Source organism: Struthio camelus, chromosome 6 (assembly GCF_040807025.1).
Source record: "Struthio camelus isolate bStrCam1 chromosome 6, bStrCam1.hap1, whole genome shotgun sequence".
In the NCBI taxonomy this organism is placed as follows: domain Eukaryota; kingdom Metazoa; phylum Chordata; class Aves; order Struthioniformes; family Struthionidae; genus Struthio; species Struthio camelus.
This window is the reverse complement of record NC_090947.1, coordinates 1,232,650-1,254,865: the sequence shown is the minus strand read 5'-3', so window position 1 is coordinate 1,254,865 and position 22,216 is coordinate 1,232,650. Positions and strand designations below refer to the sequence as shown.

General features: G+C 49.6%; 1 protein-coding gene across 1 annotated transcript in view; it reads left to right on the top strand.

Annotated features, from left to right (window-relative positions):
* COL6A1 (collagen type VI alpha 1 chain) overlaps positions 1–19,390 on the top strand; it is a 33,434-nt gene extending 14,044 nt beyond the window's left edge. The window contains exons 20-35 of the mRNA XM_009680564.2: positions 1,089–1,151; positions 6,712–6,774; positions 7,449–7,511; positions 8,345–8,395; positions 8,480–8,515; positions 8,972–9,034; positions 9,505–9,570; positions 10,379–10,414; positions 11,127–11,163; positions 12,339–12,347; positions 13,180–13,313; positions 14,444–14,553; positions 15,166–15,349; positions 15,663–15,837; positions 16,370–16,399; positions 17,316–19,390. Of these exons, the coding sequence (XP_009678859.2) occupies positions 1,089–1,151; positions 6,712–6,774; positions 7,449–7,511; positions 8,345–8,395; positions 8,480–8,515; positions 8,972–9,034; positions 9,505–9,570; positions 10,379–10,414; positions 11,127–11,163; positions 12,339–12,347; positions 13,180–13,313; positions 14,444–14,553; positions 15,166–15,349; positions 15,663–15,837; positions 16,370–16,399; positions 17,316–17,926 (1,731 nt within the window). The 3' untranslated portion in view covers positions 17,927–19,390. The remainder of the gene's footprint in view (positions 1–1,088; positions 1,152–6,711; positions 6,775–7,448; positions 7,512–8,344; positions 8,396–8,479; positions 8,516–8,971; positions 9,035–9,504; positions 9,571–10,378; positions 10,415–11,126; positions 11,164–12,338; positions 12,348–13,179; positions 13,314–14,443; positions 14,554–15,165; positions 15,350–15,662; positions 15,838–16,369; positions 16,400–17,315) is intronic.
* The last annotated feature ends 2,826 nt before the right edge of the window (positions 19,391–22,216 follow it).

Below are 22,216 nucleotides of genomic sequence, written 5' to 3'. Positions count from 1 at the left end.
AGATTTTAAGTCAAGTCTACCACGGGAGATTTCTGAACAATTCTTCTCTGTGGGCTGGGGGCTATCTGAATGTGCATGGCAGGGGCTGCAGAAGGAGCAGTGTTTCTTGCAAAGATGCTTGTCTTGCAGCGTACGTTGCTGGCTGATCTCAGTGGGTGGGAATTGCTTGGTTGTAAGGCCCCTGCCTGTCCAGCTCAGCATGCTGGGCATTAGCAAATGAAAAGGGAGAGTGTCAGCAGTGAGAGAGGACAATGCTGAGCACATCTCACCAACCTCTTCCTGTGTGAGCTGTCCCCCACTTGCATTTTCTTGGGAATCCTGTTAGCGTCACAGGGATTTAGCAGCTACTCTTCCACTGCTCTCCTCCCCCTGCCAGATAGCCACTGGCTGAGCACCCAAGTCAGGAGCAGGAGCCCTGTGGAGCAGGAGAGGCTCAACTGGAGAAAGGGGGAATAGAGGAAGAAGGATGCTAGCTGGGAGTCTCTGCGTGACCATATGCTGGAGAGAGAAGCTCCTTTCCTAGGAGACTGCTCAGGATGAAAGGGCTGCTCTAGAAAAGCAACAGCCATTGGAGAGTGAAGCCAGGAAGAGCCATTTTGGGGGGTTTGGGGGCAAAGGCCAAGTCTATTTGCAGAGTCCCTTGCAAAAGGGGAGAGGGAGCAGGGTCACCATGGCTATATGCACCAGTGGCATAGCAAAGGCACATACCACCACGCAGAAGCCATTCTCGAAGTGGGCTGGTTCTCTCCATTCATTTGCTTTTCTGATGGAAAATAAGCTGAAGGCCCAGAGGCAGGCAATCCCATCCTGCAGGAGGGCTTCATCTTAGAATTATCTTCTTAGCTCTGAGGTGGCTACACTAGCCAAGGTGAACTCCTCTCTCCCCACACCTCTGATAGTTTCCTAACCAACTTCTGTGACCTGAATCTGCCTTGAGAGCCTGCTTGTTTGGATGACTGTATTTCTTTCCAGCATGCACTATTGGTGCTGCATCACTCTGCTCCCCACTGGTGCTCCCCACTACATGCAAGAACCTTTGCACTTTACAGCTCTCTTTGAGTTTCTCATGTCTTCTGTGTGTGTTTTAGGGAGAACCTGGACCATCGGGTGACCAAGGGCGGGAAGGACCCCTCGGACCACCTGGAGAGCCGGTAAGAGCGTGAATAAACCTTCTGGATCCCAGCTGGAAATGGCTGGGGCAGCAGAGAGACTGGGGCCGAGGGCTAACTCATGCTACAGCATCTTGGAGCAGGTTCTCAGCACCTTCCAGACTGGGCAGCGGAGCCAGTGCAGAGGGGCAGGGATTTCTAGGAGAACCTAGAACATAAACATGGCTAGACTATGGAGGGTTGGCTGGTGGAGTGGGGACAGAGAAACCTCCACGTCATCTTCCAGTCCTCGTAGAAACAGATGCCAACATGACTGACAGATAGCTTTGGAAACTGGCAAGTGTGAGCTGCAGCAATGCACAAAATGTTCAGGCCTGGGGCCAAACACGGCTTGTCTCAGTCATGGGAGTCAATGAGACAGCTTGTGTGAGTGAGGATAGCAAGACAGGGCCCTAGAAGTGTCCCTGACAGCCCTGACATCTGCAAACTGTCTATCCCATGTTCTTCCCATGGTGTACAAGCTCCCAGCCTCCAAGGCCTGAGGTGCGGCTGGGTTAATCCTCAATAGACATAGCACTGGTCACAATAACTGATAGTGTCTTTCCACCCAAGCGAGCCTGCTCTGATGTCCCACAGAGCCTGTCCAAGGATGACAACCCTCCTCCTACCCATGTTCAGCAGAGTTTTACCACAGAGAGGTCAAGCTGCAGGAAAGCACTGAGATAGCTGTTCCCATGCTGTTGGAGTAGGACTTAGCTAAGGAATGAAGTGTGGAAAGGGGCATGTGGACAAAAATGAGACAGCTTTTGCACCTCCTATGATCAAACAAGGTGTCGAGGAGTCCTGGAGGAGATTTGGAGTCTAGGACAGCTATGAAGGGGCCGCTGTTCCATTCATATCATCGCCGACATGGCGACGCTGATGGAGGACCTATCCCACACCACAGCATGCGGAGAGGACAGTCTCGTGCCGGGGTTGTGCTTGCCCACAGTTGAGCTGCCCTCGAGCCTGCTTTGTGCTAGCAAAGGACACTAGCCTCATGAACGAGGATTGTCCAGCACCTGCTGCCTTTAGCTGAGCTAAGCTTCTGCGGCAACCAAGGAGCGTCTGCCAGTGTCTAGGTTGTTCAGCACCGCTGCAGTTTCCCCTGCACTTTACCATTTTGGGAAGTGGCATTGGTCGAGAGGCAGTTCTTTGGGTGCATGCATGTAATGGACTAGCACTGCAGGTTGACAACAGCAGAGGGGAAAGGACTAGAATTGTTCTCTATGTGGCAGAGGCTCATTCCAGGTTTGAGGTAGGAATAGGGATCTGCAGAAGAAGACAGTTCAGGTGGAGGTTCAATGCAAAAGTAGAAGCACAGGCTGTGTAAGCGTGCAAGGGAACCAGGATGCGGCAGATCCTGCCTCCGGCCAACCTTCATCAATGGAGATGAGTAGGAGGAAAAGAGCAGCTGCAGCAGGTCCCTATCCTGTCACTGAGCCTGTGGGACATCAATCTTCCTAGGGATGCTGGACTTCAGTCAACCCCCTGCCAGAGAACAAACTGTTACAGCAGCAGCTCCAATACCTCTCCAGACAAAAGGGCTGCCCTAGTGCCTCAGTTGCCAGGGAGATTTCAAAAGCAGTTGCAAAGCTAAGACATTTTTTTTCCATAAACTGAGGAAAAATGCTTTTGCTTGGCCAAATTAAAAATAAATGTGTAATTGGGCTTGGGCAAGGGGAAGATTTTGGCAAACGCAAGTATTTTTCAAGTCATGTTATCTGCAAGCTCTGGCTCTTGGAGTGTGTTTCTCTTGGCGAGGAGAAAGGGCTCCCACTAACCTATGACTCCATTTCACCTTCTTTCTGTCTATGAGACAAGCTAAAGGTCAATTCACTTTTTCCTTGATCTCCCTAGCAGATTTGGTGGTCCTTTTCTCTTCCTGGCTGTAGTGTTTGTCCCTTCTGTGGTCTTTGTTGCGCCCAGAGAGGAAGTGGACAGGGAGCTGCTACAGATTTCCTATCCTGCAGTCCTGCATTTTCACAGACTCCTCCAGGACTGTGAGGGATTTGCACTCGAATGCGACAGTGAGGCCATTTACAGACAGCGTGAGCCAAGGGTGTCTTGGATTCAGCTTTGGCTGATGTGAACGGTCATGTGTTTCTATCACTCCTTCCCAGCTTTCCCTGTTTGGACTCTCATGCGGGAATAGAGTCACATGTCTTTGAACAGTCTAGAGCTCCAGACTGCACTCTGTAATTTTAATATCTTCTGTGCCCGTCCATGTGCATTTGCTTGGAACAAGGTGTATGAAGTGAATGTGGATGTTTGGCACCAGCTTTTCCCATAGCAGTGTCATGTGAAGAGGGACAGAGATGATAGCCGGAGAGTATTTCAGCTTCCTTATCTTCAGGGTGGCGAGAGACAGTAGCAGCAAAGCTGGAGTAGGCTGAACACCATGTTAAACAGCTCCCGCTCCCCAAAGAGCTCATCGGAGCACTTAATGTACAATATACCCCATGGGCACCATGGTGAGTGCAGCTGGCCCAAGCTGCTGATATCTCTCAGAACAGCATTGAAGGACAGGCAGAAAAATATCATTCTCAAAGCAGAAATGATTTCTGCTTCCAGGATATTCAGTTCTACCAAGGGCAGAAAGATTATTTCATGGGAATCTGAAATTATCGCTAAGATTAATAGGGGCAGGCAGAGCTCTCAGATGGAGCAGGATAGACATACTACATGCTGTACTTGGCTCAGCTTTTGGCTCACAAGACCGGATACCGGATTTGTCTGTTAGCTGTTCATAGACCCTTTCCAAGGTTGGCCTAATCAATGCTGGAGACCAGCACTGTCCCCTATGATGGCTGTGTGAGCTTATTTCAGAATAACCTGCTAGTGCCTGGAGCAGCAGGAGACCCTCCTGTGTGGCAGAGATTCCCCACACCAGTACTAGAGGGCATTCCTGCCCATGGTGTGATTTGTGCAATGTATCAGTCACACAAGTGAGTACTGAGGGGCAGAGGGAGAGCAAGGTAGTTGGGGGCTGACCCTGAGATAGCCTTAGTGAAAATCAAGAGCAGCAAGGATTTTTCCAGAGTCAAAAGTTCATTATAGCCTAAAAAGACTGTTCATGAGTCAAAGATGAAGCTTTTTAGATGTGTCATAGCTATACCGCTCTTGGGAGATGGTTGGTTTTCACCATGTGAAGCACTGGATGTTAAGTCTACTCCAGCCTATGTGTGGGCAATGATTTCAGATTATCACGTTTAATGTGGATATTATGGTGGAATATGCAGGAAATTCTTGGGCATGCGCTGTTGTGATGCTGAAACCCAGGTTACCAGCAAGTGAGTGCTGCCTCTCAGGAGACAAGCTGGAGGTGTGGATGTGGCGTCAGGACACTTGCAGGTTCCACAAAGCACCAGCTGACTGCTGCCCACATCACAGGATGAAGACAGGTTTTAAAGTAGCTACCTTTAAGTCCTGTTTAACTTCATCTTTAATGACTGGTGAAGATCACAAAGCTATTTCCTCCTCACATCCCTCCAGAGCCTGGGCAGCTCCAGCTGGCTGTTGCCTCACTGGGGCTTGCGCACTGCCTGGACAAGGTCCTGAGCAAGCTAGCATAACTTGGACATTAGCTCTGCTTTGGGCAGGAAGTTGAACTAGAAACATCCAGAAACTCCCAGTCTGAGTCCTGTGATTCTGTAATCCGGAGCCCTGCTGGTCTCCAGGCCTCAGGCAGGTTTTTGGGTGCCTGGTTGGCCTGTGGTCTGCTCCATAACCACTGCAACACAGTGTCTATTATCCAGCTTTGGTGTTTAGCAAACACAGTTTTTCAGGCCCCTATAGATCCTCCTTCGCTTCTTCTGCGTATACATTTTCAAGAGGAAACAAGACATTCCTTCCATCTACACGGAGACAGCAGTCTGTGCCTTGACATGGCTCATAGCAGGGAACGTTTCAGAGGTCAAGCACATTCTCCCAAGCAGAAACAGGATAAGAAGTATATTTTGCACTGGCTTAATTACTGCCTTCAGCAGCTGTGCTTTAGTGATGCTGGCAGGGCCAGCTGCCAAGTCATCACTTGCTCCCACTATGGCTTCCTCCTGGAAGCTGGACTGTGCCTGGAGCTGTGACTTCTCTCTGCCCATCTTTCTCATCTCCATTGCTTGGTGACTGGCTGGCCACACAACCAGGTCTTCGGAGCCACAGGTGAAAGCCTTGTTATGCAATCATTACCCATCATCATTACCAATCTCCTGGCAAGTAAACCATGCAAAGAGCTGTTTGCACAGAACAGGAAGTGGAGCAGCTACCTTGAAAATCTATTGGAGCTCTTAGGAAGAAAAAAAATCTCCTCCCACCTCCTTTCCTTGTACTTCTTGCCTCTGGATGTCTCTGGCCAGCCTTGCAGCTCACAAACTGAAGGGTCAGTGCCCAGATGGGATGTTTTCATTCATTCCAGTGAATGCTGCTAGGGCTGTGCAGTGACAGGGAGAACTAGATTTCTTAGAGCCGCACAGGGACCTCTGCTGACTTGATTGCAATCCAGAACAACAGATGTGTTTGAGCCCCGAGACATGGGAAGGGGCCCATGCAGAGGGAGGTTGGTGTCAACCCTCAGTGTGACATGCTTTGCCAAGGGCAATTCTCTGCCCCATAGACATCTCCATCACATCCAATGCAATGTCAGCGTGAGACCCAGCTGTGCTTTGCTGCTGAAAAATGCCATTTCCACCTTCCCAACCCTCTTTTCCTCACTGGTCCGTCTCTCAGCTGACAAGGTGTAGAGGGGAGGGAAGTCCCTCAGGGCCTTTGATGCTCTGTTCAGAGGCTAGTCCCTCTCTCGGCCTCGGTGCCACTGCTCGCAGCTGAAAGCACGTCACAGTCAACTCATGCCTGCAGTTTCACAGCTCAGCCTGGAAAACCTCTTGCTTTGGCTCCCTCTCTGCATTGATTTGGCCATGGCTGACTCTGAAGGGACTTTTCAGAGAAAACAGAGAATAAGAAAGTGAAGAGAGCTGCAGCCTGTGACTCAGCCATCCAGTTCAGGCAGGAGATGTTAGAGGGACAGGTGGGCATGGGGAGAACCACATGCACCCTTCAGTCTGCTGTGACTGCCAGCTGGAGCAGAGCCATCCTCACACAGCTCAACTTCAGCTCAGATCTGAAACTGGGCAACTCAACAGCCCTCCTGTGCATTTAGGCAGGGGTGACCCTAGTCCTCGTGGCTTCTTTGGGCACTGGTAGTCACAGCAAGGCACTCACTGCATAGCATTAATACTGCCCAGAGCATGGAGGCCATGACAGGTCTCTTTTGCCCTACCACTAAGGAGAACGCTCCACTGGGAGCCACGTTATACACCCTCGTAATGAGCCAGTTACTGCCCTGTTGGCCCTTGCGACAGCTCTTGGAGCATTTTCTCACCTTCATTAACCTCCATCAATAGAGCCTTTCTTGTCAAGTCTGGCAGAAGCACAGGTGATTCACTGATGGATGTAAGGCACGAGGCAGTTTCCCCCACCCACTGTGTCATGAAATGAAAGGACCTACCCTTCAGAGCAGAAGAACCAGAGAAAAATCCCATTGTGAGAACTCTTTGTATTTTTCTAGGGTGAGGCTGGACCCCCAGGACCCAAGGGGTACAGAGGAGACGATGGCCCCCGTGGAAATGAGGTCAGTGTTGTTTCATCACATCATCCTCCTGTGGGGAGGGAAAGCAGCAAGGGAAGACCAGGAGATGCCACTCGCTAGGGCTGTCCCTGAATCCCCCCGGATCTTGGAAACCCTTTGTAGATAAAAACTCAGCTGCTAGTTTCCTGCTGGACATATCAAGGCATTTTTTTGTGGGTCCCTAAGGCCACGACCACCTTTTACCCAACAGCCTAGCGGCTATTTCTGGGAGAGGAAGTGGCCATACCATAAAAGACTTGGCTTCATGCTGCAGTTTGCCCTTCCTCTGGCAGAAGCTAAAGGAATTGCTCTCCAAGGGCAGCTACTAAAATCTGCCAGCACACGGAATCCCAACAGCCAAGATAAGCTGAATCTCTGGCCAAACTGTGGGCTTTGCATTGCTCTCATGTGAGCAAAGTATCTCTCGTCATGAGCTTGAAGCAGTTATTGAGGGAACAGAGATCTGTAGTTTACCCTGCCTGCTGCCCTTGAGAGAAGGTGGTCTCCTTGCAAGCTCCCATGTGTATTCTCCAGAGTAGCGGGGTTGGTCTAAGGTAGGGCACAGGGGATCAGAGCACTGCAGAAAAATGAGCAGCAGCTGGTTGCCTCAGAAGACATCATCTTCCCAGCTCAAAGGACTTTGCAGAATGCTTCACTGCTTCTTCCTCTCCTTTCAGGGCCCAAAGGGATTACCTGGAGCACCCGGGTTGCCTGGAGACCCTGGCTTGATGGGAGAAAGGGTGAGTGGTATTTATTTCTTGGATCGGTATGCAACGTAGAAAGGATCAATGGCAGGTTGGTCCCACACAGCACTGCCCCGCTCAGGAAGAAAAGGAGAAACTGCAGTTCTATACAGCTGAACACCTGAGATACGCTCAGGGAACTTGCAAGCAGCCTGCTTTGAATATACATCGCATCTGCAGGCACAGAGCGCCATATCTCTGGATGTTTGTTCCAAAGTGGATCAAATATCACCTGGGCTGTGACCGTCTCACCCAACCCCCAATCTCTGAGAGGGTCAGTGTCACTCCCAGGGCTTCTGGGTGTTCTCTTTCTCCCTGTCCCTGCTGTCTCTGCTCCTTTTTCCTTCTAAAATAAAGAACAGGAATTTAAGAGCCTGTGAGATGGACAGACAGCTTGTGCCCCAGTCCTTCTTACATTCACCAAGGCTTTGCAAAGGAACACCTTTCTCAGAGTGCGAGGGGATATGTTACAGCCTAGGGTTTGTGTGGTGGGAGGGAGCCACAGCAAAACTGCTTTCTCTCTGGGGGGAGAAGAAGGAGGAGGAACAGTATTTGACTGAATTTAACATGGAACGAATTGGAACTTTTAAATACAGTTCTGTAAAAGCAAGAGGGACTCTCTGTCTTCTCGGTGGCAGTAGATCTGTCATACTTGGTTTACAAGCAAGATGGCCTTTCTAACTGCCTGCACTGATGTCCAACCCACCAGTCACATATTTTTCCAGTAAACATTTTTCTCTGGTGATCAGCTGCCCGAGGAGAGCAGGATCTTGCTGCCATGCCATCTAAAGAGTCTGCTCTTCACATCTCATGTATTCCTTCCTTTCCAGGGTGAAGACGGCCCTCCTGGGAATGGCACAATTGGATTCCCAGGTGCCCCCGTAAGTTTTGTATGCTACTTTGAGACCTTAAGACAATTATTTCTGCTTGTCTGATCTAACATGCTTCCTTTCCTTCATCCCCAGGGGCAGCCAGGAGACAGAGGTGACCCTGGCATCAATGTAAGTTTGTTGCTTCCTCTCATACCCAGTGCAGATTGCCCTGGCTGATGTATTCTGGCTGGTCCTTTGGTTAAATGGATGTCCCAAAGCAGTCTACTCCTCCAAAAGCCTGTTTCCCTTCTGCTCCTTTCCCTCTGTAGTGGATGTTTCATGTGCCAGTACGTCCTTTGTGGCACTGGTAATACAACACTCAAGTATGGCAGCTTGGGCAGAGTGCCCTCAGATGCACCCATAAGGCTAGCATTTGAGGTGGGAAGTACCACTGAGCGGGAGCTGGACAGTGGCTATCACAGTGAAAGCCCTGAAAGAAGCTCTCTCTCTCAGTAATGCTGTAATTTGGTGGTAGGCAGCCTGTGCACCTCCCCAAGCCAGTTCTCATGAGGTCACTGCATGAACCGACCTCATCATGCTAACAATGGCTTTCCATGCAGAAGTCTTCTCTTTATCATTTTTCAGGGAACAAAGGGCTATGTTGGTCCTAAAGGTGATGAAGGAGAAGCCGGAGACCCTGGCAATGATGTGAGTAATCTGTATTAAGCTGAATCATTTTCCTCCCCAAACATAGTGTGGAAGCTTTGGGCTGGATCTAGCACTACCCTTTGCCACTGTGCAACATCTGATGGCAAGGGGAGCTCTCTCCAGACATCCCGTTTGCACTCTGTGGCTGATGGCTGGCATATCTCCAGATCTGTTGGGTTGACGTGGATAACATCTCCAGCACAGTATTGTGTGCTTCCAGGTATCACCAATATTTGCACCTGTGCTACACCATTACCCTGGGGAAGGAGATTTTCCTTGTTTCCATCCCAAACTCCCCGAGTCCTAATTTTTGTGGTTCGTTGGGCACAACAAGCTCAAATAATGCTCTCATGGCAACACTACTGTTAAGGAGGGCTCAGCTGACATCTGGAAGTGGAAAGTGCTGCACATCGTTCTGACATGTACAGATCCGTGGGGATTTTTTATAATTTGTTTTTTTTTAATTCCAGAACCTAACGCCAGGTCCCAGGGGCAGCAAAGGAGCAAAGGGTCGCAGGGGACCTGAAGGCCGTCCGGTAAGTGAGGACCCTGAAAGGATTTGCACCAAAGAGCACAGCATACTGGGCTGGTAGAGCTCCCAACAGCAGAGCTGGCAGCAGGTTTGCTCTGTGTGACCCCCACTTACAGCAGTAGCAAGGCAGTTTGAAAGCTCACTGCTATGGCCTTAGTACATGGGTCTCTGAAATTAGTAGCAGATGTTTACGCAGAGCCAAGCAGAAATCCCTCGGCGGGCAGTTCGGCTTCTCTGACATTCACGTTCATCCCAAATCAGGGCAGCAAACACAAGCATTTGTGCTTTTTCCTGAACAAAACATTCTCAAATGACTGAGTTCAGTAAGGGTAAGCTATCGGGTTACAGCATTTTGGAGTGGCCATCCTGAACATGAAAGCGTTTCAGTTCATGCTGAGTCACTGCTTGCTTGTGTTGCCTTGCGTTGGCCGGAGGTTACAGGAGAGGCCTCTCCAGAGCGAAATGCATCCATCCCCCGGGGGTGTCATAGTGGCAATGAAGGGGCACATCCTCACTCACCTCAGCAGGACACACAATGTGTGTGTTTGCTGCCGGTGGTGAAAGCTTGCCTGCCCACCATGAGCGAGGCACAGTACACATGGTGGTGGGTCTCCCTTCCCAACACACCGCCTCAGGGCAGCGTGCAAGCAAACAGATCTACCTGTTCAAAGCCCAGCGCAGGAATCAGCAGCTGGGGAGCTCAGCAACTTTTCCAGACTGTGCTCTGCATTGCTTGCTAAGAGATAGGCAGAGCTCACCCCAGAGGGACTGGTTGCTCTTGTAAACGCTCTCTCAATGTTTCTGTTTGACAGGGACCACCAGGACCTGTAGGGCCTCCAGGACCAGATGTGAGTGGGACAGGATCTGGGCGCTGCTTGCTTGCTTGGTCTGCACTTCCCCTGCCCCACACAATGGCTTCTGGGAGGGGGATTGCTGCTGGGAGGCTGCTGGGAGAGCCTCATATGCCTGGGCTTTTCAAAGGAATATAAAGCTGGAAGGTATCTGCCCCCCATTACTCTCCCCATGAATCTCAGTGGCCAGATTTCCTTCCTTCATGCCAGTCCATCACCAGCAAGTCCCCTCCATAGTGTGAAAACATCAGCTCTCGTATATGTAGGAAGCATTTGGTATTTTTCCCAGCTTGGCCCCTCCACTTTGCTTTAAGATGAATGCCATGACATTTGCCCACCAGGGGAGGAACATGAACATGTTCTGGCCATGGTATCACCAAGGTCAGGGTCTCCCCACGTTCTGGTGAGCAACCAGCTCCTGGTCAGCAGCACCCCACACAGACCGAGGAAAGGCCCAGCAAGTTGGGTGCTGAGCTGGGATCTTCCATGCAGTCTCTTCTGTGCAGCCAGAGCAGCGGGTGCCGTTCATTGCCAACAAATCCCAGCCCTCAATTGCTCCAATATGAGCAACACATCACTCATTTCCAAATCAGGGTATGCTTCGAGCGCATACAGCAGCAGCTGGGCTGGTGAGCGGCAGAGGCACTTGGGTCCATGGGCAGCAGTCAGCTTTTTTCACCACTGTTAAAGGGTTCTTCTCTGTTTTCAGGAATGTGAGATTTTAGACATCATCATGAAGATGTGCTGTGAGTATCCCTGTGCCACTCCTCCAAGACTTTGCCCCTGCTTAGAGGGAGGTGGCCGCTTTGCCCAGCTCTGTGCTCGGCAAAGGAACCCACCGAGCACCCTGCATCCCCATGGGGGATAAGCAGCAAGGCCATGCTCTCTTTTGCCAGCCAGAGCATTGCAGAGCTTGGATCTGTGCTGCAGGCCTATCAGTGAACCGGACAGTCCCCAAGCAGCATGGAAAGTGATGCTCTCTGGCTGGGACAGGGGGCATTGCTCCCTTTCAGTTAGTTACTTGCTAGGAGCTGTGGCAGAAAGCTCAGCAATGGGAGGATTGGTGCACTGGGGAGCACAGATTGAAGGGAGCACTGGCAATTAAGCCAGAGAGCTGGGAGGAAAAAAAAGGGAGAAAGTCTTCCCTGCAGCTGGGAATGTGTGTGAAAAAAAGTGAGTCTCTTGTGTGTTGCTCTCCACTCTCCAAGCCCTGTGACTCCCAGCCAGTCCAAGCTTGATTTCTAAAGCCAGTTGTGCAACTGCATATCTCATGTGTGTGTACTGCAGATCAGTTTGCCGAGTCAATGCCGGTCCTGTGCCTGCAGCTGTGTGCATATACAGTAACCCTTCAGGGAAATTACAAGCAGAGTTGTGTGTGAAATCTTCGTGTGGACCGTTTTACAATGGTTTTTCAATAGCAAGGCCTGACTTTTTCCCCTTGGAAATGGGAAGTCTGTTTTCAGACTGTGACTGATACCATTCGGAGCGTGCCTACTGTAAGGGAGCAGAAATAAGTACATGCTGCAAAGGATTTTTGGCCCCTGGCCAGTAATGAAGTGCTGGAGCAGTATACAGTACTTAGGGAACATAGTTTGTGCTCCATACTCTGGTGATTTACTTAATCCTTCTAGGATTAGCTGATTAGCTTTTATTTATACTTAAAAAGGGAAACATCAACGTGTCCAGAAACAGAGCTCTGCCACAAACAGCTTTTCAGTTCGGGGCAGCACAGACTGAGACAGGAGAGAGTTCTGGATGTCTCAGGCAGGAGGGAAACCTCTGTGAACAAGCAAGAGTTTGAATTGTCCAGAGCAAGTGTCTCTAGGTTTGCAGAAACATGGACTTGCAGTCTGGATTAGTGTATGCAAAATGGTTGTATCTAGCATTTTAATGTTCTCTCTTTCTCTCCTTTCTCCTCTAGCTTGCTGTGGTGAGTGTTACTTGGCAAAGCCTTCTGTAAACATTTGCTAGTTCTTCTTGTTGCTTCCACAACTCCCTTTCCCTGCTCCTTGCCTTGTACCATAAATAAGTGATGAGAGCATAGGAGTGAGGACCAAGCATAAGCAAAGTAGGGGAAGGCAGCAAGCTCTCTGGGAGGGCGCTGTGCAGATTCAGAGGCTGCTGTGGCTAGGTCTCAAACTGCAGAAAATTGCTGTCAAGGTGCCCTATGCCAGCAAAGCTGCAGGCGATTTTCCCCACCTTTTTCACAATTGAAAGGAATAGCCATTTACTGCGTGCTGTGGATCCAGCTCTGTATCCTTCTCACACATCCTTCTCCAGAGCTGTGTAGATGGGTTGAGTCTGCAATCCAAAGGCTTGAAACAAGGACACCTAATGTCCTTCAGCCATGGGAAAAAGTGGAGAAAGCTTAGTCAGCCTCCCCAAGCCCACCTGTATCAGCTCTGTCCTCCCCAGGCAATGAATGGAAGAAGATAGGAGGCTTCTGTGGAAATGTGTTTTGGAATAGATTACTAGGTTTTTTTATGGGTACTGCCATCTTTGAAATGTTACATGTCTTAAAAGGGGCACTGAGAAAGATTTAAATGGAAAAAATAGCAAACTGATTCTCAGTACTCCTATGCAGCTATTTTGCAGTTTCATTTTATATCATGCTTTGTGGGTGGATAGAGCACAGGCACCTGTTCTGTACTGACAGCACATATCACTCCTGCTTCCTGGGTATGCTTCTCAGCAAAACATGCTGCTCTGGGGGAGCTGCTCAGACAAAAAACGTAAACCTCTGCTCCTGTGCTTTGCTGCAGAGTGTACATGTGGACCTGTCGATCTCCTCTTCGTGTTGGACAGTTCGGAGAGTATCGGCCTGCAGAACTTCCAGATCGCCAAGGATTTCATCATTAAGGTCATTGATCGGCTAAGCAAGGATGAGCGTGTGAAGGTGAGATGTGCCAGAATACGCTCGTGCACCCACACTTATTTCTCACTGCAAGCAAAGAGACAGGGAGATGCCTCCACACACAAGTGAACTCCACAAGGCTCAGCTGCAAGTGTGTAAGCAGGATGGTCTTGATTCCTTCCAGCCTCATAGAGCAGCAGAGAAGAGATGGCAGAGTCTGCTGTCCCAAAATATAGGCATTTCATTCTCTCTGGGCAAAGGGTCTCTATCTGCTATGGCTGCGACCTCTTCCTCCATGTCCCAGAACAGACAGCTCATAGGGAACTACGTTCTCCTAATCAATCAGTCAGTCTCTTGATCTCTTACTTTTTCTGATGTGTGTCTTGGGAGGCTGGAGTAGACCATACATGAGATGTGTTCCAACTTCCTAGCGTTCCCTGATTGTCAGCTCCTTAGGCACCCTGTGCCTGCCCCCAAGTTTGGATGTATGTAGTTAGTTAAGCACATTATTAACAAAGAATCCCTCCACCCCCCACCCCCCCCCAAACAGTGGTATTCTCTCGATAGTGAGTCTTTCAGTCTGAAGAGGAATAAAGACATTTACTCTCCTTACTATTCCCCAGTAACCTACTAAGCATGGGAAATTCCAATTACCCCCATGCTTTGGAACGCAGATTTGGGATGCAATTTTTCTTAAGGTATAGTCAGACACATCTGTAGCATACAAGGGATGTAAAGCTCAGAAGACCGGTCTTCAGGAACCTCTGTGGGCATACATGGGTCTCCTTCGCAGGCAGAAAGCTGGTAGAAAGCCTGAGAGACTACAGCTGGGCAGCAAAACTACTGTTTCAGAAGAAATGCAGAAGTTTTGAGAAAAGGTCTGTTCCCAGCCACCCACTGCAGTCAATGGCTTGTGTTGAGACCACTGAGCTGGGAAACCTGGGTTTAGGTCTTGTTCCAACATCCCTGGCTCACCATGCCCATCCCCTTTTGCATTTGCTCTAGTTGCCGCTCCTCCGCTCAGAATAAATAATGCTCTTGAGGAGAGGCATCAGAGCTTGTCAGTGAAGGCCTTCAGCGCAGAAGGAGCAAAAAAAGCCTTTGGCAGGTTTGCTGAGCTCTCTGGGGCCCAGCTGATATCTGGCTCTAATTGGCTTCTGTTTTTTCAACAGTTTGAACCTGGGGAGTCCCGCGTGGGAGTCGTGCAATACAGCCATGACAACACGCAGGAGCTGGTGGCCATGGGGGATGCCAACATAGACAACATTGGGGCACTCAAACAGTAAGTCCACACACCATTCAGATACCAAGCCAAGGGCCTTCCTACTCACATCTCAGCCTCCACCTCTGAGCCAGTGACTCCTGCAGGTTGTAAGGACGCTAAATGTTCTTTAAGTACTAGGGAGTCCTATCCTGTTTTCCTACTGTGGGTTGTCCCTAAAGGGCAGTAGGGGCTTGTCACTCAAGCACTACAGACATGTCCCCTACAGCTTTATCTGGTCTCAACTCCGCTTCAGAGACACAGAAATTGCACCAGGACCTCATCTCTTTGGTTTACTGGAACTCTGGCATGGGGCAGAGCTCAGCGTTGATGTCTGCCTCCGGCTTTTGCATTACTGCCCTTCAGTCTAGGAAAGGGCTGCCTTGCCAGAGGGTGGGTTCCAGCTCCCCTGGAGCATCTCTGGCCACCAGTCACATGCAGGAGCAGCCACATATTTAGTTGATGGCTTTGTAGGTGATCCGAGGCCATGGATCTTGCCAATTGCTTTCCCAAAGCCCTGAGCAGGTGCGATGCTAGCTTGCCTTGCAAATGTGTCTGGGATATGTGTTCCCAGACATTTCAGAGATATCTGTCGGGCAGGATTTCCAGACTTACTGATGTCTGTACTTGCAGGGCAGTCAAGAACCTGAAATGGATAGCTGGCGGCACATACACTGGAGAGGCCCTGCAGTTCACCAAGGAGAACCTGGTGCAGAGATTCACCTCTGACAAGCGCGTTGCCATTGTCATCACGGATGGACGCTCTGATACTCTGCGGGACCCTACCCCGCTCTCCTCCCTGTGTGATGTCACCCCGGTAAGAGCGTGGGAGCCCTAGGCAGGCTGGCAGTGTGGGCCGGAAATTGCCACATAGCAACCATGTGTTAGAGTAGTACAAGTTCTCTGGGGCTCTCCATACCTTTGCACCCCAAGGCCGGGGCAGGGAGGACCCAGGTCACTAGAAATGTTCTCATGGAGTGAGAGACCATATCTGGAAGACTGTTTGCTCCTCTCACCTGGCCTGTCAGCCTATTTGAAAGGACCTGGTGCTTCCAAGCAGTTTGAGCAATGAACAGTCATAATTATGAATGTGTTAGACACCACTAATGGGGTTTTTAACTTTCCTGCAGGTGGTTTCCCTTGGGATAGGTGACATTTTCCGGAATCCCCCAAATCCAGATCACCTGAATGACATTGCTTGTTTAAGCAGACCCACCAGACCAGGACTGTCCATTCAGAGGGACAACTATGCCGAGCTCCTGGATGACACCTTTTTGCAGAATATCACCTCATATGTCTGCCAAGGTGGGTGAAAGCCCTGTGCTAGGGCAACTGGGGGCTATGGCATGCCCTGGCTGCAGGCTAGTCTGGCTCACCATCCCTGGAAAATTGCAGAAGCCTCAGGGATCTGGATGAAGGCAATAAGGAACATAGCAAGGACCGTTGCAACAAAAGGGTGAGGGGTTCAGGCTGCCCTCTCTGTCATCTGCTGGTCATTCTCTTAAGCTGCACTAAGGCACTGAGGGAAGAGAACTGCATTCAAGCTTTAGTGAAACAGGAATTTGTATCTCAGCATTGCATCTCAGAACACTTCACAGTCATGTCCAGATCCTCACTTGGTGCAGGGCAGCTCCATCCATATTTCAGGCATGGACATCTGTGCTCTCTGGTGCACGTTTATAACATTTTCACAGCAGCTGGCAGAATAGGGCTGTAAGCTAGATGAGTCCCCAGCACTTGCCCCCACTCCTGGCTCCACAGAAAGCTGTGGTGTAGGCTAAGAAGTGATTTTTCCTGGGTGGGCCAGTGACATACTCTTTTTTGATCTTTTTAACAGAGAAGAAATGTCCAGACTACACCTGTCCAAGTGAGTATTTACTCCTCATGCCATAATACACAGGGAGGGGTCGTGGATGCTGTGGTGGGGGCAGGGGACATTTATATCTGTAAGAACGTAGAGCTTGGAGACCTTTGGCAACAGGGTATAAGTAACAGGAAGGCTCCTGTGCTCTGCTTCTGGCCTGGATATACAACATGCAGACCTGAGCCGGAAAAGAGTGAGTAAACCTGGTCAGACTGAGACACGCATAGCAGGGTGAGCACGTGCACACACATCAGCCCAAAGCACTTGGGGGACTGGGCTAAGACAAGCCTTGACAGTTGCCTTTCTGGTACCTCAACCCACAAAGGAGGCTGCGCCAGATTTAGTCCTGACTGACTCACAGGCTTTTGATGAGTTAGGTAACGAGAAATCCATCACTATGTGGCCGTGAGAGCATTGAATCAAGAATGCCCTAGGAAAGGAAAAGCAAGAAAATCAACATCCTAACAGGATATTTGAGAAAGTGGGTTGAAAAGTTAGTACAAGGAGGAATTTAGTCAGATACACTCCAAAGGCAGAAGTAAAGCAAATACAGTCATTACACTCGTCACAGAAACAAGTCAGCTCAGGAGATGGATTTCTACCCCAGACAAGAAAGGGCAGCGTAACTCCAAAAAAATGACCCATGTGATGAGTAACAATTGTCATTAGATTACCTAAGCTAAATAAGTACCTGGGAGTACAGCCCTGCATAAACCAATAAAAGAAAGAATGGAAGAATAAAACGACAAGTGTAGGATAGCACTGGGGCAGGAGAAACTGGGGCAGGAAATAGCCAAAGACTGAAGATTTCATAAGTATGCCAAAACAGGAAGCCTGTGAGACAACTAGTGATTTCAGTGGCCTTTCACATGGAAAGACACAGAGAAAGAAACAGCATAACAACCCTTTCTCCTTGCAGTCACCTTTGCTGGGCCAGCAGACATCACCCTCCTGGTGGACAGCTCCACCAGTGTCGGCAGCAAGAACTTTGAGACCACCAAGAAGTTTGTGAAGCGGCTGGCAGAGCGGTTCCTGGAGGCAGGCAAGCCTGCCGATGACTCTGTGCGGGTCTCAGTGGTCCAGTACAGTGGCAGGAACCAGCAGAAGGTAGAAGCACAGTTTCAGTACAACTACACAGTGATTGCCAAAGCCATTGACAACATGGAGTTCATTAATGATGCCACGGATGTCAACGCCGCTCTGCGGTACGTCATGGGACTGTACCAGAGGTCCTCCCGTGGCGGGGCGAAGAAGAGGGTGCTGGTGTTTTCCGATGGCAACTCTCAGGGGATCACCACAAGGGCCATTGAGAGGGCCGTGCAGGAAGCTCAGCAGGCCGGCATTGAAATATATGTGTTGGCAGTGGGCAGCCAAGTCAATGAGCCCAACATCCGTGTCCTGGTGACGGGGAAGAGCGCAGACTACGATGTGGTCTATGGGGAGCGCCACCTCTTCCGCGTGCCTGACTATACCTCTCTGCTGCGTGGCGTCTTCTACCAAACTGTCTCCAGGAAAATAGCTGTTGACTGAGCAGCTGGGTGGGTTTCTGCCAGGGCTGTGCCTGCTTCTGTCTTTCCTAAAAATGAAAAACAAACAAAAAAAAATTAACAGTATTCTTGATCAACCTGAGGAACTTGTGTCTATAAAGATAGCCATAGTGCCACAGTCTTATCTGTGCACAGTCCCCTTTCCTTTGTCCCCCTGCTTCTTCCTCTATACCTCTACCTTCTTGGCCCCCAAACCTTCCTCCCTTTCCTATGACTACCTTCCCTGCTCCCTCTAGCCCCCAGCAGACAAACACAAGCACACCTAACAATAAGCCTCCAGAACAACAGAAGCAATCTCATCCCACCAGTTTTGCCAAGAAAGAATCAGGATGAGGAATTTCATACCACTAAGGACTTGCCCGGTCTTGCAAGGTCGATTATACTCTTTTCAGATACCGTTTTTTTTTTTGTTCGTTTACTTCTTTTCCTCAAACTTCAGCTGAGCACTTGCCTGGCTCACGATGGTCCTAACCCAATACTGTGCTTCAAGTGAAACATCCAACACTTCAGCAAGCTTTGAGAGGGGATCGTTGTCACGGCTGGCAAGTTTGAGTTGCATCTCCCACACTGGTGAGGGAGGGCTGGACTTCATTACCCAAACTACCTGTGCACTAGACATGGGTGGAAAGCGTCTTTGGCCTCCAGTGCCATGGGATTGGGCGCTGACTTCCTAGGGATGGGGTGGAAGTGGGTGGTGGAGCATGCTTCATTGCTGACGTTCTCATCTGGAGCAGGGGGGGGGCTAGGCACCAACCAAATGACGGATAGAGAATAGCCATAGGAGAGGGGGGAACAAGTGAAGAAGCTATACAACTGCACTCCTTCACAAAGTAATCTCATGGTCATACAGTGAAACCAGGAACCTCACAAATGACCTGACGACTTCTGTTATGGTCCAAACTCCATTTTGGAAAATCGCTCTGAGCCCAGTTAGTGGGATTTTTTTTTTTCCTCAAAAGCACCAAGTTGTCTAATTCCCAATGAATTCTGTGGGCATAAAATTTCCACGGGACTATCTAGGAATTAGGCACCTGGTCCCTAGGGATACCCACTAGCTGTACTATATATTGAATTACAGCCTAGTCATCTGGTTCAGCCAAGTCAAGGGAAAAACTGCCATTATCTGCCAGGGTCTTGGAATCACACCCTACAGATATACTGATAAAGGTGCTATCACTACATGGGTGAAGTGGGCCCTTGGTGTTTACACAGTTATTTCCAAGACCACACTGAAGATGTGGTTTGGCTGGGCGAGATTTTGTTCAGTGCTTCCAGTGGTGCTCTTGCTATGAATTCATGCGCTTCTAAGAAAACAACAGTGATTACCAGGTATCAACATTTGAACTCTTTACTTTGTATCCAAAAATCCAACTTAGTTTTATTTTATGCCTTTGTTTTACTAAAATTGTCCATTTCAGAAATTTGACAAATAAATTGTTTTCCACAATCTTGTTGGAATTTTGTCTGTCTTGAATATCAGAAGCTCAGTATGCTTTAAAATCCATTCAGTGAAATATAGACTGCTGGGATCCAGGAGAACTTCAGCAGGACTTCTCACAAAAAATGTAAGGAGTAGAAGAAAATAGAAGTTTTACTGCTTTTTCCTCACAAAGCTGGCCATTATTGAATGCTGTGGATTTGCGAAATCTTGTGAATTATCTTCATCTATGGAACAGTGCATTAAAAAATTCCATGCAAAGCACAGTGAGCTCTCAAAAGATAGGAAGTGCTTACGCAGCTTTTGTTTTCCTTCCAGTTACGACATGGTCCCTGATATCTCACAGCATGGTCTTTACACAATTATACACAGTTGTTTCCAGAACAACCAGACTGCATTCGGTCCTGCAGAGAGGTGCTGATCATCAAGTGAAGAGTATTTGCTGTATTTGCTTTCTGCTTATATTCAGTGTCTACCCTTAGTATCTCATTTCCTGGATAGCTGACGACCTTGCTCTGGAGACAGAACTGATGGTGAGGGCAATCAAATTCCTCATCCGGCTTTGCCCACACTGAGTGCTCCCCAAACATTTGGGTTTTTTTTCTCCTCCCAGCATGACATCAGATGAAGAGGAACTATTCCTTTTACAGATGGGCAATAGAGATCTAAGGTCTGAGGCATCTGCTAGTTTCAGCTGCTTGATTTGAGATGTGCAGGCCCTGATGGAAACGATACAGAGGACTGGAAGGAAGATGACTAGGGCGCATAAAAACTTTTAACCAAAAGGTTACCATTTTAAAGTTCTTTCAAACCTCTCTCTCTTCCTCCCACAAACAAACCAACCACTCCCAAGTGCCTGTGTGTTTCATCCTAAGACAACTTAAAAGGGTGCCTTTCTTTGGGCAGTCTCCCATGCTGTATCTGTATGACCTGGGTGCTTGTTGCAACCTTTTGCTGTGGATGCACGTAAACACACATGCTTCGCGGACACTGGCCCACATTTATGTCATGCTTCAGTAGCAGAAAGGCATTACCTCGCTTCTCCTTTTTGTCATCTTCTCTGCTTAGTCATCTTCTCTCCCAGGACAAACATGTCTTTTGAGACATATGGGTTCGCTGGAAGTCCTACGATGCCAGAGACACCTCATGGCTGGAAACTCTGAGGAACGCTTCTGTGGAGGCTGTGCAAGTTTGCATGATGTCCTTTTACTAGATGCATTTGTATCAGACGTCCTACTGCCCTCTCAACAGAAAGTTAGGAAAAAATGCCTTCATGTCTATGTGTAATAGAGGCTGCTACAGCTCAAGAATTCTTAAGGGCCCACCGCAGTCGTCTGTGTGAATCATTCATTAGGGAAAGTAACATGACACAGTCAAGCCACTGGGTTACACAGCTACTGCTAGCCGTGCAGAGTGCCCCCAGGCAGTGATGGGGTCTGCTAGCCAGACCAGGGAGTTGCTAGTCATGGGTAAACTCTTCATTTGCACAGCGCTCGCTCCCCTTTGGCTCACTGTAAAGAAGTGGGTGGGCAGAAACAAGTCTTGCGAGGCAGACACCAGAGGCAAGCGCATAGGCAGGGTGTTATTCTTTGTGATCGGCAAAGACAAGGAATAGAAAAGTGGCCAGCTTGTTCGGTGTCTGTCCTAGTCGGGAGTAGCAGAGGAGGGAGGACCAGAGTGGAAAGCGTCAGCTCTGCCCAGGTACTCATGTTGCTTTTTCTCAGGGTGACATTGAAAACTGCCAGATCCTGAGGGAAGAGCCTAAACCAGATTATGGCCTTCCAGAAAGCAGGAGGAGAGTCCAGGGCTAGGAGCGCAGCACATCACTCACTTGAACTGACAAAGCCATTCAGGGAGGTGGGGGCCATGGACCCCCACCTGCCCTGGTCCCTCGGTCCCTCACCTGGATTCAGCTCCTCCTGCAGACGCTTTTCCTATTTAGGGAGGCAGTGTGCTGACACGGCAGCTGGGTGCTCACAGGTGAAGGCAGTTACTGCCCCAGCCATGAGCACTGCACCCAGGCCACGTGCTAAGGGAGGTCTCCCTCTACTTCCAGCTCCTGCCTGGAACCTTTCCTTTATGACTCTCGGCACGCAAAGGTCTTCCAACCTGTGAGATCAGAGGAGATGATCCCCAAGGGTCGCGCTTGTAAAAGGCAGCGTGCCTTAGGCTGGAGCTTTGTTCCCAACGGTGCGGGGCTGGCTGCACCCAGGCCGTGCTGAGCACTTTGTCAGTGGCTTTCTCGAGAGGCTGTTAAGGGAGCAGGGCTGGAGCGGCTGCAGTAAAGCATCCACATGAAAGAAAAGCTGTGTTAGCACAAATGACTGTGAGGGGCCATCGAGAGGGGCCAGTTGCAGGGAAAACGTGGAGCAGGCTGAGACGCTTCAAGAGTAATAGACCCACAGAGGCAGCCAGGGCAAGTGGGAGAACGCAGCCCTTTGCAATGCAGTAATTTCCTCTCTTGTGATGGTGAGGAGGAGGTTCAGAAAGGTCTGACACCCCGGGCTTCTTCTTGGAGATATTCGCCTGTCTGTGTCCACTCTTCTGTAACAGAAACCAAATGTTCTTCATTTCTCTCTTCCTCCAGCCTGAGCCAGCACTGCCTTGCTCACAGACTGCTCCTCTGCTGAGTCACTGTCAGCTGCAAGCGGAAGGGAAAGAAAAGGGGCTCTGCTTAGCATCTCCCCAAGGGCTCAACAAGATTGATTTTATTTTTTTTTCCCACCGAGATGTGCCCCCCCCGCCCCCTCCTTCCCAGGGGAGCATGCTAGCCCACAGTGTGCCTTAGCCAGGCCATTGTGCTGAGCATGCATACAGAAGTCACCCAGGGCATGG